General features: G+C 43.1%; 1 protein-coding gene across 4 annotated transcripts in view; it reads left to right on the forward strand.

Moving 5' to 3' along the window:
- Positions 1–265: 265 nt before the first annotated feature.
- Positions 266–18269, forward strand: part of PLEKHH1 (pleckstrin homology, MyTH4 and FERM domain containing H1) — a 54424-nt gene continuing 36420 nt past the window's right edge. Inside the window, exons 1-5 of one of the 4 annotated variants that reach the window (XM_064460072.1) lie at positions 266–414; positions 5853–6028; positions 11388–11450; positions 14500–14649; positions 17150–17233. In XM_064460072.1, coding sequence (XP_064316142.1) covers positions 5888–6028; positions 11388–11450; positions 14500–14649; positions 17150–17233 — 438 coding nt within the window. In that variant the 5' untranslated portion in view covers positions 266–414; positions 5853–5887. Of the gene's footprint in view, positions 415–463; positions 766–5852; positions 6029–11387; positions 11451–14499; positions 14650–17149; positions 17234–18269 lie in introns of those variants that run through there. The other 3 variants (XM_064460074.1, XM_064460073.1, XM_064460071.1) reach the window with 3 other exon arrangements.

Genomic DNA, 18269 nt, shown 5'->3' on the forward strand with positions numbered 1-18269 from the left:
CCTACAACCAGTGAAGGGTGCTCCACCTGCCCCTCAGAGCTGCGGCAGGAGGTGAGGGCAACATGGCACCGGGGATGCCAGCTCCCCACCTGGCTGCTCCGCAGAAAACACAGCTGCGCCTCGGGGCTGGGGGTGGTTTGGGACCATCAGCTCTGGAGGCCGGGAGATAACTGCAAGGGGAGGATCCCAGGCACCAAGGCTTGCCTGTTTGGCAGGCCCGAGGAAGAAGCCTGCAGCCACCAGGAGCTTTGCCCAGGGGGTCCGCCAGCGCCCTTCGGCTTTTGCCCAAAAGCAGAACAAGATGGCGGCCCGGTGGAGGGGGGCGCAGGAGCGCTCCCGCCTGAGGGGACAGCGGGCGGGCGCCCCGGGCTGACCCGTCAGAACCGGCCAGTTCTCCGCACCCCGCCCGCAGCGGTAGGGCCCCGGCGGTTGCAGGGTGGGCGGGCAGGGAAATGTCTCCACCAGGGGCAGAGCGCGGCGGTGGCTACTCTCCACGGTACCCGGGGCTGGGCGCTGCCCGCAGCTCCACCTGCCTCGCGGTCGAGCCGAGAAGGGGTTAAAAGCCTGGGGCGGGTGATGTCAGTTCCTGCACTCCTCGGGAGGGCTGGCTCTGATATCTGAGCGGGGCTCTCTCGCTCCGAGGAAAACGCAGAGGCAATGGTCAAGTGCTGAACGGGACAGAAGCCGTGCCGGTCACCTGCCTGCCGCCCGGCGCCGCACAGCCCCGCTCCTCTCCGCCGGACCCGGGCGCCCGCGCCGGCCGAGGTGAGGGGAGGCGCTCCGCTGGCCTGGGCCCCCTCCTCGCTGTCGAGGGGGTCCGCCGAGCCCGCTGTGGGTCGGGGGCTTGGGAGGGCTGGTCTGTGCAGGGTGGGCTATCGCAGCCTTTCCCCTCCGCTCTTTTCTTCCTTCAAGGTGACGGTAAGGGGGCTGACTGGGGCGTCTGGGCGCGATGTTGTGTCACCTCTGTGAATTGAGGTCCGCTGCTTGAAATAAGTAGGTTTGCCTTCGGGTCTGGGACTTTGGTCCCTGAAGCTGCGTGGGGGAGGAACGGCGACAGGAGGGGAAAAATGCAGCCCAAGAATAAACATATGGACGTCTGTGGTCTCTGTCTTCCCGTTCAGCCTAGGTGTGCGGGGCAAGACCTCTGGAGGCAGAACGGCAAAACCATGAGCACTCATCCTGCCTTGTGGCACTTCTGTTAGTCCGGTCACCTGCACTGACGTAGAGTGAATCGTTGTTTTTTTTCCCCTTCTACTGGCCCTTGCCAAACCTTGCTTTTCCTACAGCTTGTCACGTCATTTTTTTCCCCATGCTCTGCATGTCCCAGGCCACACTGGATAGGAAATGACCATCATGTGGCTGAACAATTCCCATGTGGCCTCAGGGTTAAAAAGCTGGGGGGTGAAACTGGTTGTGAAGTGGAAAATGAGGTGACCCAGGGGGCAGGGAGTTGATTTATAGTACAGGGTTTCCACACTGACTTTTCACCATCACCCATGCTCCTGACCCTCTTGGTGTTGATGCAGTGACATGGGAGGAAATCTCTCTCCCTTCATGAGTTACATTTATCAAATTTCTTTTGTAGTAAGATGGCAGCTGAAAGTTAGACCAGCGTTCAGCTCTGGTGTTCAGGCAGGGTCTGGTGCATTTTACTGGCAGGTGCTAAGGACTGCACTCCTTCAGTGCAGACTGAATCCCCTATAAAAACCTGGGTAAACCAATTCCTGAGCTGAGGAGACACTCGTATTTGAAATACAGAATTACTCTTTCACTTGTCTGCATTGTTTGCCTTGAATGAACAAAGCTGCAAAGACCTGAAAGTCTTAATGCTGATTAATTGCTTCTTATTCTCAGAAGGCTTTTCAGGTGGAAATCTGCAAAGTCTCTGAAGTGTTTTGAATTCTAGTCTTGATCCACCAACATCTCGGATGTCAGCTGATTCTGGTCTAAAACCAAAAACCCCCATGACATTCTGGTATAAATTTCAGCTTCATCAGAATTACAACTGGATATGGGTATTCCAAGTAGATATACGAATATTTATTTTGCATATAGCATTTAGTGTAAGAACTGTCTCTGATGTTGATCAAAATTTACAGGTAGAGTCAGAACTAGAATTCTCATGTCTGCATTTAGCAGTTGTTCCAGTCACTTTTTTCCCCCACTAAGTTCTAAGGACTTTGTAGCTCCCATTATCATCATTGGAAGTTGTTTGATACTTAACACTGAAAATCAAGCTTCTTTTCAGAAAGCATCTCTATGCATTTAAGAATGAAGATTTCAAAATCTCACCTTGTTTGAACAAAGTGGCTGCCTCTTATTTTCCAAGTTCCTAAAGCAAGAATACTACACCCGAAAGTATGTGATTCCAAATTTCTTCATATGCCAAAGGGAAAAAGCAACCAGGTTTAGATAACATATAAATTCTTTATCTGATATGAAAAGCATGAAAATCTGGGGGAGGAGGGGAATCAAAGAATTTAGTAGGTTAAGATGGTTAAGAGTTACCAAAAAAAAAAAAGCATATGAAATAGTAGGCCCAGTAGCAAGGATTTAAAGTCAGTCTATCAACATAAAGTTGGTATTGCAATTCATAAAGTGTAGATTAACTGCTTACGTTTAGGTGAATGGGGGAGAAGGAATGATGCATTTAACAGTAAATGAGAACTGAGAATAAATTTGAAGTTGTAAATAAAATTGTTATTTAGGGGTAAATGTGAGACGTTATATTACAATATCTTTTTTTCTGAAAAAGGGTAAATTTTTTGTTGAGGAGAGGAAAAGCCATAATTCTACTATCTGCCCTTCAGAAATAATTTGATATGATGAGACCTGGGGAAGTTTTTAGCTTAAGTGGAGGAGATGGGGATTAGTAGAATGATGAGATAGGCAAAGAAACAGCAGAAGAGAATGTGACAACACTGCACTGAAGGGTGGGGCTGTTAGAAGGTAGGTGTTTTACCAGAAAAGTTGACTGGCCTGGGGGATTAGCGAGGATGTGGTAAGCTCTAATGACACAAAGTAAAATCACACATTAGAAGTAGTAATAAAGTGGACACAAAACCTGAGAGAGCACTATTTAGAAACAACATAGGAGGAAAAGATCTGGATATACTAATCAGCCATAGGGTAACCATGGGCCTGTTAAATTTTGCAATGGACTGTAGTACAGAGATTCTTGACCTTGTGGAGATCTGGCACAGATCTGTGCTTCATTAATCTGTTCCAGTATCATTGTAATGGGCCCCTTGCACTCCTATGTCTGGGATTTGCAAAAAATGCAAAGCCAGCTGAGATTCCTCTGCTCCAGTTGTGTTGGCTTGTCTGTGAGTATCGACCACCAGTGTAATGTCATTGCAAAAAAGGCAAATGCAACCAAGTGAAGTGTTTCCTAGGGGAGTGGAAAGTACTAAATGCTTTGTTGAGGCTGCGTGTTGCCTTCTGGATGCATCTGTGGTCACCCATGTCTATGAAAGGGAGTGAGAAAGATAAAAACCAACGCTTTTATATGATATGCACTAAAGCTGGAACAGGTGCAGAGGGAGAGTGAGTGGTGAGCTTTTATGAGGCTAAGAGCCCCTTCAGCCTTGCAAAACGAGGTCTTTAAGGAGAAACTTTTGATATCTATAAATATACCAAGGGGTAAATATGAGGGAGGGAAAAACTATCTAAGCTGAAGGGCAACAAGAATGAACAGATGGAAGGTGGTTGTTATATTTATGCTGGTAATTAGAAGGCAGCTCATTAGAGGGGTGAGGTTCTAGAACAACAGGAATAAAGGGAGCAAAACTGCCTGCACGGTTCTAGGGAAGGGCTGCATTCATTTATAAAAGTGATTATATGATGCAGTTGCCTATGGTGAGAAGGAATGAGACTCGGTGATTCTGGACATCTGCCCCAGCCTTAGACTTCCTATTCAGAATGGGGTGTTTTAGTTTAAGAAGTTGTTTAGTTCAGAAGTTATGGACTATCTGAGGAAATTACTTCTGCTCTGGCATAAGCTGTGTGGTATATCGGGCTCAGTTTATGTTGTGCCATTAGAGATTATCCCATTAATTTATATGTCCTCTTTGGACTTAAACTCTATGAATAAAGACTAAAAATCTCTTTATGCCTATATGAAAGAGAACAGAATTTAATTTGAGAGTTGAAGTATTATGTCCAGAACAGAGCAGTAGACAAACTTAGGTGTTGTAGGATCCTTCCATGACTAGTGCACTCTTTTGGCTTGAGAAGGACTGATAGTTCATCCTTAGAGGGAAACTCTACAGTGTTGTGAAGTGTGCCACAAGTAGCCTGGTTAAATGCATGGTGAGGAGCTAGGCTAGAGATTAGATGGATGTGCTGGACTAGGCTGTGGAAAAGGATGGTCTCTCTATATCTGTAAAGCTGTGGGTCTGCTGCTTATAGAATGCTAGTCTTCCTTCCTATTGCAGAGTGTTTTCAGTGTTGCAGTGCAGACCTTGAGCATGCCTTTTCCTTGTTTTACTTAAACCTACCTTCTGACCTGCAATAGCATTTCCCAAATCATGGGAAAGGCAGGCAACTCACTGCCTGGAAGACTTTCTGTTACTGAACAAAGCATCCTGCGTATAAAATAAATTACAGGTAATGTTTGTACCTAAAGGGCATAAAATACGTCTTCCTTAACTCAGAACAGCAGGGATAGAGCTGGATAGAGTGGTTTGTTGTGTTATGTACGCTATTATGTATACTTAGGGTAACTTGAATCCCACATGCAAAATACGAGTAAGGTGTCCTGGCAAGTGGGTGCAACTAGAGGGATATCTTAAGCTTTTCCACCTTGCAAAAACAGATGTAAAGGCAATGAGACTGAGTGACTTCACTTCTCTCTCCCAAGCCTTGACCTGTTACTTTGGTCTCAGTTCAAGAAAGGACCAAGTTTGTCTGTCAGTAGGTGAGAAGTCCCTTTAATAAGTATGGATTTCAGTGTTTTGATGAACTAATTATTTTGGCTTTGTAAACATTTGTTATTGTAGTAACTGTATACAGCTGGCTGTTGGACTGCACACACTGAGCTGGTATTATAAAACTGTTTGTGAGTGCTCACAAATGCCTGAATTTAAGGACACTTATTACCTATGTTTTACATATTTTTTTAAAATGAGCACAAAGTGTCTGAAATGTCTAAACAGTTACTGAGTAGGAAGATAACCCACAGCTTTTTCCACTTTGTGGAGCTGTGTGTATCCCTCGATGTCTACACAAACTTCAGTAGACCTGCATGTTTTGTCTTCAGCCCTAGCTTATTCCTGGCTGGGATCTCTTTACGTTTTAAGAGTTGTTTAGATACTGTGGTACAGCTACTCTTTTTGTAGACTGACTGTGTCAAGTAGTTAGGGATTGGGAACGCTCTTGCTTCATACATCACATTCTTTTAACACGGTCTGTATGAGACAAGGCACTGGTGCCCCAAGTTAATAATGGGTGTGTGATCTGAGTTACCTTTAAGAGTCACTTTTAGTGGCTTCAGAGTTTACAGCCATACTGGTACAAAGGACTCAGGAGTAAAAACACTCCTAGTCTATGGGTAGATGCTAAGCAAGGCTGTAAGGATGGCAGTAAGACTGTAGAATATACGGTATGATGCATTAGTAAATTATTTATTAACTCTAAAGGTAAAGAGTTGATTTGAATATTTATCTGTTATCCATTAAAAGTGACCTCAGGCACAAGGTAATATCAATAACTTAGGATAGTACCATTTCATCTTCTGCTTGCAGAAGAAATGGCCTTTGTTACTAGTCCTGTAAGATGACCCAAGGAAGACTAGGCACAAGGGGTGAAAAGTTTCCTGGTATAAAATACATATTTTCCCTTCTCTTCTGTAGGATTTTTAGAGCACTTCAGACAACATCCCAAGTGGATGATCAACTTTACAATGGCAGAACTCAGAGTGGAGAACGGCAGCTGTATGAACTGGCAAAAGCGATGCCTTGCATTGGAGTCCCAGCTCTTCAAATTCCGCTTGCAGGCAAGCAAGATCCGAGAGCTGTTAGCTGAGAAGGTGAGGCAATGGTGGCTGCTTCTACTTTGCACTGAGTTATGGCATAAAGGCAAAAAATCCCTAAATGCTCATCCATCCAATGAAACTGTTACTTGCAGTGGGGATCTCTTCCTTGGTCACAGTACGTCATGGCACTCTGCTTATCGCTTGAGATACAGAGATGTGCCTGTCAGAGTGGTGTAAAGTGGCATTGGTGAAAATAAGTATTTGGCCTTGTTTACTGGAAAATCACTGGGTATTTGGATTCTACTGGAAAACACTGTACCAGCAACAATCTAAATCTAAACAGTCTTTCAAGCACGCTGGGTGAGCTCCCAGGGGAGAAGGCTAGCAAAGATTTGAGGCTTTTGTAGCTTGGGTTTTTTGTTCATTTCTATCATGATGTGGATTTTTGGTGCTTTTTCTTTATCTTGAGTTATTTTTCAATTTGAATTAAACCTTTTCACTAACCTCTAACTTGCATAAAATCAAGTTTGCTGTGGGGTTCCTTCTTTGTTTCAAAATGTCCAGTCCAGTCCAAGATTGCTCAGATATTCAATTACTGTTGGAAAGTGTGAACAGTTTCTTTCAGTCACAGTTTGCTAATGGAGTTGAAATCTCTACAACTGACTGGAGTTTACTCCAAATGCTTTTAAGCTGTATCTGACGACAGATATGTTCTAAGCTCACTTTTGCTCCATTTTCTATTATGTAACTTTTATGTGTATATTCTTGTTTGTTGGGTTTGGTTGTAAAAATATCCAAATGACATCTACCTCAGAGTGGAGCAATTTTCATCCTTGCTTTCACTGTTATTATGTTTCCACTAATGCCATATACTACATGAGACATTCATTCCACCCTTCATATTTTAAGATATTATGCAATTCTAAGCACCTTCTCCATCTTTTCAAGGTAGCTTCTGAGATGGACCTTAGTGATTACTTACCTTGGAAAGCATTGAAAGTGGTCATAAAGTACATTTTCATGTATAGATGTGGCTTAGGTCTGGTAAAGACAACCAGTACTTGTGTGCAGCAATCTACACTTGCTGCGTTATGGAATCTGTGGCCTTGTGCTTTATTAATTCCTGCTTTGAGAAACTTCCTGACTACCCCCACACAAAACAAAGAAACCCACCTATCAAACTTTCTTTTTGGAGAACAGACTTACCAGACATCTTTTGACTATCTCTTTAGGGAGGTTTGTGGGCCATGGCAGAGAATGAAATTGTCATCTGCTTCAGGGGGGGCTCCTCAAGGAAGGGGCCTGGCATTACTGCCATTAATCCAGCCTTTCAGTCAAAGCGATGTTCCCTTTGTTAAGATTAAGGAGCAGCCTGGTTCAGTGATCAGGTTACTCTGTAACTACTTGTACAGTGCCATTGTAGGCTTACTTGAAGGGTCAAAGAGCTAGCAGGTTTGCAGTTCCCTACCCTGAATGTCATGTGGGAAGGGGAGAGCCTCAGGGACAGTGGGGCAGCTCCAGCAGGCTCTCGTGATGCAGGTGGACTCCAGGCAGCAGAATAGGTGCTCAGTGCACAGTGCTTATGCTGAACACTGCTGTTGGGAAGTGTCCTGTGCCTCAGGTTCCCAACTTCTCAGCAACAACTTGCCCGGAGACCCTTCCTCCCTCCTCCTCAGTTGCCACAGGGCTCCCCAGCAGTCACAGCAACTGGGGCTCCTGTCCATGCTGCATCCTTCTCCCCCTCTGGTAGGTGGTGATCCAGAACTGAAGGAGGATGCACATGCTTTATGCATAGTGATGCCAAGTCCAGGGATTTTTATCATATATTTTATAGCAACTGTGATTTTTTTTTCTTGCAGTGCCATCTGTGAGAATGAAGAGATTTAGACTTATTTGAGAGTACTGCATTTTCAAAAAGGGGGGGGGAGATCTTGAAAAATGTGAAATGGGCACAGTTTGAAGCTGTGTTGCCAACCTGTGGTGAGCATTGGCCCTGAGATCCTCTGATATGGTTTGCAGCAACAGGAAAAATAATTTAAAAAAACCAAAACAAAACACACAAAAAACACCACCCAAAAAGTGGTTTTGCCAGTGAAAGTGAAGAACAAGGGGTGTGGTACTTGTTTAGCAGCTACGTTGTCTCGGGGGTCTGGAAGCTGCTGATTGAAAGACCTGGAAACCTGATCCCCCCACATTTTCAGTCAGGCTTTATAATCAAGTTTATGATTTTAAGGCAGATCTTACTATTTTAGCTCACAAAAAAAACCCCAACTACTCATGCATGCTAACATTTTAAACAATGCGTGCTAACAGTTTAAATACTTCAGATTTTTAAAATCTGCTTAGACTGAATAATCTAGATTGCGGTTCAGAACATGAGGAATTTAAAACCCAAGAGTTTAACTGCCAGTGCCTAGTTCACGTGGTGTGAACTTCCACATTGCTAGCCTGGACACAGCTATTGAGCAGTGCCGCCCAAGCTGTGCAGAGCCTGACTTTGGGTGGACGCAGCAGAGGGATCCCAGCCCCTGACCTCCAAGGCAAAGCTCTGCCACCTTACTAGACCCCCACAGGGTATGAGACCCCTGGGTTGTGCCTTGTTGTGGACACCAGCAGGGATCTGATCTCTCTGGAAATGGACAGTTGTTTCCACCCTGACTTTCTGGTACACACAAAAAGAAAGGGATACTCCTCTGTTGGTGAGCAAAGCAGCAGGCTGTTGCCTTGGCAGCAAGATGACCTGGTTAGGAGTGAGCCCTGGAAGAGAACAACAGGAGGAGGAAGAGGCTGAGCTGTGCAGGACTCTTTTTGCTCAATTTTATTTAGTGTGTTCTGAGCCATCAGGAGAAGGAAAGCCTGTGTGAATGGTTGATAGGAGGATCTTTTGCAGCTTTTAGATGGGCATCTGGGTAGCTTTTCACCTGCTTATTTCTTACTTCAATAAACGATGAGCATTTTGAAAAATCCTTTTTTGTCTCACACAAGCATGGCTATACAACTGGGCTGGTTTCTCTCCATACAAGCTCTCTGGGCTAATGTTTGGGGGAAGAGTTACTTGAATTTGGCTTCGTCACTAATTATTTTTTTAATGTGACCTGGGTCAAGTTACTCAGTAGTATTTGTCAAATTATAAAGCATTTTGAATGAAAGGACCTATGTAAATACCAAGAATTATTATTAATTCACTGAGGGATTTGAAAGAGCCTTACAAGCGTGGGTGTATTAAACCTGAATGTGCCCCAGTGAGATGGCTGACAGCAGGGATGGGTGAAGTAATCATTTTGTGTACTTGAGAAACACAGCGGTTATTTAATAGTTCATAGTAGGACAACCCAACAATGTAGTACAGGAAGTTAAGAAAAGTACAAGTTCATTTAAGGCTATGAAGGGAGTTAGGGTGACAAAAGTAATTGATTTGACTGGAACTTAGCCAGGTCACCCTGCTTGCACAAGAAGTTTCATAACTCTTTAGTGATCAGCAGCGGTCTCAATGTGCATTCTCTATCAGAACAGTGCTGTTTTCTTAAAATAACCTGAGTCTTTCATGGAGATTGCCCACCTTGTGGAGGACTGGATTATTCATCTAAGAGCATAGCCTTTGGGAAAAGCCTCAGAGATTCATCTAAAGTCTGTGCTGTGAATGTAGACCCTGTCAATTCATCAGAAAACTAGCAGAGGCCGTTGACTCTGAAGCTACTGTCATAAATGGTCTTTGTTTCACAAGGTGTATTATGTCCCCAGTTAGCATCTCTCTTTCACCAATATATTTTGCTGCTACCTGTCTGTAGTGATGACTATGCAGAGACTAACAGATAAATGCATGGGTAGATCACTGTTCTTAATGGACACAGACTCATGTCATAACCCAGACCACTGCTGTCAGTGTTAGATTGCCCTGAGCTTGGTCTCTACCAATACTTTCAGAGGCTGGGTATTCGGTCAGAGAAGCTTTGGCTGTTTGTGCAATCTTCTGTGGCATCTCTCTGTTCCTCTGCCAAAGAAGTGTCTTTGATTCAGGTATTAAGCTCCATAAACAGTGATGTCCTTGACTGCTCATGAAAATGAAAACGAAACCTGACAGGTATCATGCTAAACATAGTACTTTCCGATCTTCATGGTTTAAATTTGTTATGGCATGGCTTTTTTACTTATAGGACCATTGAGGTTTATGCATATATGTTACTTCGTGATACGTTTGTCAATAGGTGCCTGTCTGCTCTTATAATCAATGTGTATGTATGAAAATTGTCTTGTTCCCATCTGAAGGAAGAGAAATGGAAACACAGGAATGCTGACATCTCCATTCTGGGTGATTGGCCCAAGAGGAATAAGTCCCATTTTCAGAAATATTGGTTTGTTTCTCATAGTGACCAACCTGAATACTTGGCTCCAGTGCTTTATCAAGAATCATAAAATGCATTGGAAAGAAAAGGAACTCAGTTCCCTGTATAGTTTGTTTTCTGCTTGAAGCATGATTCTTTTAATCTTCTGAAGCTGCTTCTATGTTATCCCTTCATTAGTAGAACACAAGTAAATACTGGAAACTCTGTAAAGCATTCCACAAATTTTGCAGCTTAGTGGATGAAACTTAATGTCACTGACTTCATATTACTGGGCTTAAATCTGAGACCCATCAAAGCAGGGCAGGTGGTGGAAGACAACCTTGCAAGCACTGAATGAGATCCTAAGTTGCTACTAAAAAAGAAAAAGGCTGGGCTCTAGTGGTAAGTTGTTAGAGGAACTCCAGGTACATCTGCATTTCACTGAGAACGAAGTGATTTATACACATTTAGAATAAAATTCTATTCAGTGTCCTTTGACTTCAACAGCAGCAATGCTCAGATAAAGAATCACAGAATTGTCAGTTTGCAAAGCTCTTTAAAATCAAAAAAAGCATAGGAAAATTTTTAATCTTGTCAGTTATGAGCCTGCGATGCTTTTGAAGCCAAAGCAAAGTATTTGTTGGTTATAATGTAGCATCACAGAGAACCTGCTGTGAGCTTTCCAAGATGTATTCATTTTTATTTATGAATGTGAATGAAACGTAGCTGCAATAAAAAATGGGAAAGATGGTGTGCTGTAGACAGGCTTCTTGCAGGGACAATCCATGGTGTGTAAATTGTAGAAATGGGGTCAAGACTATTCCCTTGACCTGTGTAATGAATGATGAAGCTCACTAATGAGAAAACAGTTCTGGTAAATTCAAAGTAGGGCAGAAGACTGGAAAAGGTCAAAGGAAAGGCTTTTTTTTTTTTTCTTTCCCCCCCCGATCAAAGCTGCCCAGTTAACCCAAAAGATGCCTAAGATCTGGCACAAGAAATAGATGATTCCTGAGTAAAACAGGCAAATTTCCAGGTGATATTAATTTTTTCCTTCTTCCCTCCTCTCTCTTCCTTCTCTTCTGGCTCTGAAGATGCAGGAATTGGAACAGAGAGTGATAGAAGCAGAGCAAAGAGCTGAGGACGCAGAGAAACAGGTAAGAGATTCTCATGCTGTTGCTCTGGTACAAGCCAAACAGGAACTTACTCTAAATACCCTGCAGTCTAGCATACAGACAGCACTCTGCAGTGCTGTGCTTGGCTAGGGAAACATTGATTTACAGTGGTGGACCAACCTCTGGTCTACTTCCCAGACTTTGAGCCTGAGCTATGAAGAGGTACCTAAATCAGTTCAACCCTAAGTGAAAACCAGGACCTTATATCTGCCTCTCAGCTTCACAGCCTTTACCCCCTCATCCATGACAGGCATGCTTGGTTATGGAAAAGGAAGGGGGTATTGTGCCTGAGGATTAAAGTGCAGAGATAGAGCTGCCTGGCAGGTCCTCAGGAAACAAATAAGTAAAAGTACTGGTAAGGACTTGTCTGCAAGTAGGGGAGGTTCTGTGGGAGAAGTAAAGGTGTGTCTGTGAGACCTGTCAGGTTTTTTGGACTTTCTTTTTAGTAGTTACTGCTCTAGCTCGGGAGCCCATGGAAAAAAGCAGTAAGAGCTAGATTCATTGCATATTACTGTAATAATCTAAAAATTAGGCATACTGTGTAAGCTAGTCCTTCTATGCTTCTTGAATAATAGGGAAGGAGAGAGGGGGAGAGACTTCAGCTTGTGAACAGACTATAAAGAATAATGGACCTTTGGGAAGCAGACTGTTGTATAATCTGTGCTGTAAGGAGTATTATAAAAACAAAAGAGCCAGGAAGGGCCAGATGGTCTGAGCTCCTGCATCACTGCAGACCACTGCTGAAGGGAAAGTTTGAAGTGAACCATCTCCCTCCAGCTGGGCAAAAGCTGCAGGACTGAGCACTGACTCAGAGATCAAAGCGCAGAACTAAGAGCCGTGCAAGATAGCCAAGAATGGCTGTCAAAGAGGACTTCGGTAGTGAAGGACTGAATAGGCAATGTTATAAGCACTAGGAAACATATTGCATAGGAATCAAGAACTTGAAGTACCTGGTAAGGTATTCTGTCTGCAGAATGTACTATTTCATGCCAGTTTGATATTGATGTCAAAATTTTTTTCTGACCAGCTTAAATATAGGAAAGATGCTATGTCTAATCACCATGCTGTTGGCCTCTATGCTAGATCAGCAATTGTCCGCCAAGAACAAGATTTCTTTTTGAGACTGGTATCAAGTAAGTCCACACCCAACCAAGACAGGCAAAGGTAACATTGTCACCATGACAATACCAGGAGGAAATATTGTTACTGCCACAGGCCAATGAAGGAGACTTCGTGCTAGCAGACACCTCAATGACAGGAGTAGTGATCATGATATGGTAAGATACAACGACAGCAAGGGAGCAGATGGAGAGCAAATCAAACCAGGTCAGAGAATGGGCAAGAAAGGGAGAACTTGGCTGGGAGGTGTAGGAGAAATGAGGGTTGCCTTCACTCACCTGCCACCAGCAGAAATGAGGGTTGCCTTCGCTCACTTGCAACCAGCAGTTTTGCAGCCATGTGTTGGCAGGTCCTAAAGACTAGCAACCCTCAAAGCTGTAGGGTCTGCCTTTCCAACAGCCTTATGCACATCTAGAGATAAGTGTTCCTAGAGAAATGCTTCATTACTGCTTGAAAGCCTGAAGAAGTGACAGTGTAAGGAGTAGGACCGTTCCCTTCTTCCACTAACAGGTATATTCACCATGAATGAGAAGCAGCTGACAAATGAAAGAGCTCTACATCAAGTGTAAAATCCCTTGTTATTTTTCTCCCCAGGAGTCTGGCGGGGGTGGGTTTGTTAATTCAATGGGCTCCCTGTAGCTGCCAACCTCAATTAAGGAAACCACATGTTTGCAGTCCCCTGTAGTACAGAGTCAGCATTTGGGCATCAGACAGGAAGGAGGGGCCATTTCTTTTTACTATAATCACCCTAAACTCTAATCAAAACACATCCAACTCAGCAGGCTTAGTTTTCTGGCTTGGATGTTGGGCGCCTACCTTTCCGATTCAGTATGAGGAAGAGGCAATTTGCTTCTCAGCCTAATGCAGGCAGACAGGAGGACAAAACACAGCTTCTGCAAATATGAAGTGTAGGCTGCTCAACAGAGCATGAGTAACTCTTGCACAGACTCTGAAGCGCTCTGATCATTGCCCACATTCTGCCTTCCTGGTTCCAAACTCATGCCAAATTAATAGTATCTGGAGTTGGTTTCTTTGCAGATTCATTCGCTTTGGGATGTGTTGGAACCAGATATTTTCCCATCATCAAACCCTGCAATTAGTAGTTTTGAGTTAAGTTGGTGGAAGTCCATTCACCTTCAGAAATGGAGTCTTATAATCCATTGCAGTAGGATGAGGTAATGATAAAACACTGGCATATCGAGAGAAAGGTTTTGAAGAAAGCAAAGAGGTTTTAAAAATTTGTTCAAAACCTGAAAGGCTTCAGCAGAAGCTAGATTTTAGTGCACTGAAACTTTATTTGTAGTAAAGGAGCATTACATTAGTGCTTCTCCTGCTGACATGAACAAGTGTGGGCCGTGGCAGGAGCTCAAAAATAGGCAAAGCTGCTGAAATATCTAACATGGTAACTCCTTAGCAGGTCTGGAGAAAACACTTGTCAGAAAGCCAGAAGTTGCCAAAATGTTGTCTAAGCTGGAGATAGGAGAAAGGAACTCCATAGTGCATATCCCTGTAGAAATCTTGATCTGAAGCAAACGGCCAGGGCTTTGTAGAGTATACCTTGGTAGTGACTGGGCTAAAACGCTGACCGTAGTATTGCAGAGGAGGAAAATGCAGTGTACCTTGCCCAACTTCACATTTCAAATATTTCACAATCCACAATAGGTTTATCTGTTCGTGATTCAGTTTGCCTCTGTTACCACTTCAGTATTAGAAATGAATGGACAATGTTCTCTTCACATATGTGGATATAAACTAAGTGTGACTTGAAGGTTTGGGGTTTTTTGTCCTTCCTTTCCCAACTTCAAAAATATGAAACCCACAAATACTCTCAGTTAGGGTCTTACCACTAAACAAGTACCTCCTTCATTTGCATTGTTTTGGTTTTTTTATCTCCCTCTGATTGTCATTACAGGTCAGAGTTATGGAAGAGAAGATAAAACTAGCAAACGTGAAGACTGGTGAATCAGACAGCACTCTGCATAGGAAATACCAAGAGCTGATGGGCACAGTGCAAGGAAAGGAAGATCTGATTAACAGATTGGAGAAACAGCTAGAAAAACAGGTAAAGATATTTTCTACAGGGAGACCTGTAGCTTTCATAAGTTGGAGGGACTCCATGTTTCAAAGATACGGATTATGCCTCTGTTACATGTTAGCCTCTCAGTTGCCTTCAGATCAGCTGTATAATGATGCCCTGCTCAGTGCAAGATCCATTCCTTCCTTCCCTTTTCAGACCAAAACATCAATTTAGCTTCAGTAGCCCTTGTCTCTTCATTGTGGGAGATTGGTCAATGTCCTCAAAGGACTTATGTTAGTGTTGTGTTAGTGTTGACACCCTAAGTTATAATGCTAGAGTTTGGCCACAGTATTTGGTATCATATTTGATAGAATATAGGTAGCTCTGCAAAACCATTATGTAGCCCATCTCTAACTCAGCATATGCTGCTTCTTGGGAAGGGACTTTTCCCAGTCTCCAGCAGTCCTTTAGCGTAGTTCATCTCTTGTCAGATGTTCTCATTATAAAAGAGCAGCTGTTTCCCAGTATGGGTAGTTCTTAGTCTCTTCATTGGAAGGAAGGGACTACATCTACAGCAGGGCTTGTATTTCAGCTCTAGTAAAGGCTTTGCCTTGTGGTCTATGCAACATAAGGAATGAGGTATTCTTAATGTTACTAAGTAAATTACTTTAAAATGGAAATAGCTCATTAGAATTTTACACAAAAAATACTTTGCCATTTCAGTTACATTTTCAATTTAACTCACCCACCTAAGTAAGGCATCCTATTTGTTTTTGCTGGGGTGGGGAGAGCTGTGGAGTTCAGAGCATTAATAAGAGAACACTGGCGTCGGGTCTGGACCACACAATAGCATGGGATACAAAGAAGCTCTAACTGCTCCTGGATCTTAAATCACAGTTACTGTGTCTACAGGTGCTATGCCTGAGTGAATTGGTTCTGCCTGGAGGCAGGGCTTATTAAGCTCTGTGTCAAAGCTATCGTCGTATCACTATCCTGCTTTAGGACCCTGAATAAAATCTTGGCATTGCACTTCACTATGTAGCATAGCAATATTGAGTCTTTTACCTTGTGGTCCCTGATCTAAGACAAGTCCAGGTCATTAGGGATTCAAAGGCATTACCCATGTGGTGGATATTCAGAGGCCTATGGTAGATCCACTGTATGGGCTAGATCATTTCAGACCATATCTAATATTCTGACTCCAGCAAAGGCTGGTACCTGATGATTAGGAACATGCATACAGCCATATTCAGGGGGAAAAACTAGATAAAACCTCCTTTTGAAGCATCAGATTTTATTAGTTTTATTTCACTATGCTCAACTACAAATGTTACTGCTACCCATAATGTTGCCAGGGTCTGTTTTAAAGTCAGCAAACATATTTGAATAAAAGCTTTTAAATGTGCAGTTGTGGTAATGAATGCGGCAATTGAAAGCAATGTGAAGATGTGGGGAATTTCCTGCAGTCTACTGTGTATTTATATGGCATTCATTAAGTGAATTCACACTCCTCAGTGTGAAAAATTTAAAAAGGGAGGGAAGCACTGACATTGTTATTATCATAATTACTGGTATTTGTTCACATCAGGAAAAAAAAATTCTAGCCGGGAAACTGCTACCAGAAGGTATTGCCTTTGTCCATTAAACTAGAGAAACTAGGGCTGAATGTGCCATACAGAGTATATTCCACCTCCCTTGCTCCTGGAACTGATTTCTCCTTCTAGTTATTTAAATCCTTATGTAGGCAGGAAACCTTTCAGTGACATTGCTTCTGGTGAAGACACACAGGAGGTGAACAGAAAGCTTTAGATGATCGTATCAATACAGCATCTTTCAAAGGAAGTTCCCAGAAAATTAATAAAAATGTAGCTGAGAAAATATAGCTGCAAAAATTATGTTCAACGTCATGTTTTGAAGCTTTTTTTATCCTGAGTCTGCTGTCATTTGTGTGGGTTTTTTTTGTTTGGGTTCTTTTTTTTTTACTTTCTCAATGACAATGTTGTGTGTGTATTAAATACATTGTTGGTATTAGTTCCCATCTCATGCATCTTTAAAGTCTACGCTCTATACCTGTGCTTGCAGCAATGGAGCCCCTTTTGCTTGAAAGAATTTTACTGTGTTATAAATCACTTACAGGCACTGCTTAATTCTTATTAACTTCAGCCAACCATGTGTGTGTACGCTGGGGGAGCACTACAGATGCTCAACAGCAACATTGCAAAACCATATAAAACAGGAGAAGTTACAGGCTGTACTTGAAACTGTGGTAGGTGGGCAATCATTACCTGAGCTGGATTTTGCTATTCCACAATAAACTCAAACAACCCTCTGAATTTGACTCCAGGGACCATGTCAGGCAATTTAGAGCTTGATTTTTCAGAGGCCAGCTAAATAATAATATCCAAATAGCAGTCTTAAATCTGGCATCTGGAATGGGAGCTTCAATGTTTAATTCATTCCTGATGTAGTAACTTACTGTGAACAGTTAGTTGTACTCTGCTAATGAATCTAATCTTTTTTTTTTTTTTTTTTTTTTCTGGCACAGAAACAGCTGAGGACTGAGGAAGCCAAAATTGTTCAAGAGAAAGCTGCCAAGATCAAAGAGTGGGTAACATGTAAGCTGAGAGAGGTGGGTCTTTACCTTGCTGCCAGGTTTCAAGGCCTATGACTAGGTACAGTGGCTGCACTGCCAGTGGGCTTCTAGGTAGGACAATAGTCTGAGGACAGTCAATCCTGCTTGTTTGGCCTTATACACGCAGTTGCAGGGCTAGGTTTGTCCCTCTTGCTGAGGGCTATTTACTGCTTTGAGCAAACTATAAATGACTGTGAAGTCACTAATGTCTGAAAGCAATCTCTGAGGAAGTTTTACTAGCCACAAGTGGGTTTTGCCTAGCTTTCATCTGCCTCTCCCTCTTTTTTTTTCTTCTGTGTGCAGGTTCTGTCTCTTTTTCTGACAAAGCAGCTGTGACACAAACACATGTCCTTTCCTCTTCCTTAGTTTGCCATTTCTGACTAATGCTGTTTTCCTACTTCTCAGCATTTTCTCATATCTAACCTCTCCCTCCTAGCCATCCTGTGGACTTATGCCTCTATCTGGGTGTAATTCAGTACCTTCTAGAAAAACTGAGAGATAGCAGTGTGTCAGCGTGCAGTTTTAAAGATGTAGTAATAGTTTACAACTGGGAGTGGGGCTATCTGGTCTTTCCCTTCTATTCCAAGTTAAAGCCATAGATTTCCCAGTTTATGCCAGAAAGGGGATTTGCTGGAGTTGGAAGAACCAGTCTTTGTGGGCGCTAATTGTGTTATGATGTGATTTTCTAATCTTATTAGATTGCCTAGATAATTCATGGAGCTGTTGTTCTTCTCTCATTCTCCTGTATGAGATAACTTAAGGTGCATGATGGGTGCAGCACAAAAGAGGTAGCACAGGGGTTGAGTTGCTGTGACCTGCAGTGAATCCAGGACCATACATTCACATTGTGTCTTTACGGGCAAGGAAGTTTGTGCCAGATGCTGATTCTAGGTGCATACCATGCACAAGTGGACCACTGAAAACTGAAGGACTTTGCACCTGTGTTGCAAATGGGTTGCTCTAGACAGCACCGCGGGTGCAATTTCAACTTCTATTCCATCAAGAGGGAAGCCTCTTTGGGCGCACCACTGCT

Source organism: Phalacrocorax carbo, chromosome 9 (genome assembly GCF_963921805.1).
Source record: "Phalacrocorax carbo chromosome 9, bPhaCar2.1, whole genome shotgun sequence".
Taxonomy (NCBI): domain Eukaryota; kingdom Metazoa; phylum Chordata; class Aves; order Suliformes; family Phalacrocoracidae; genus Phalacrocorax; species Phalacrocorax carbo.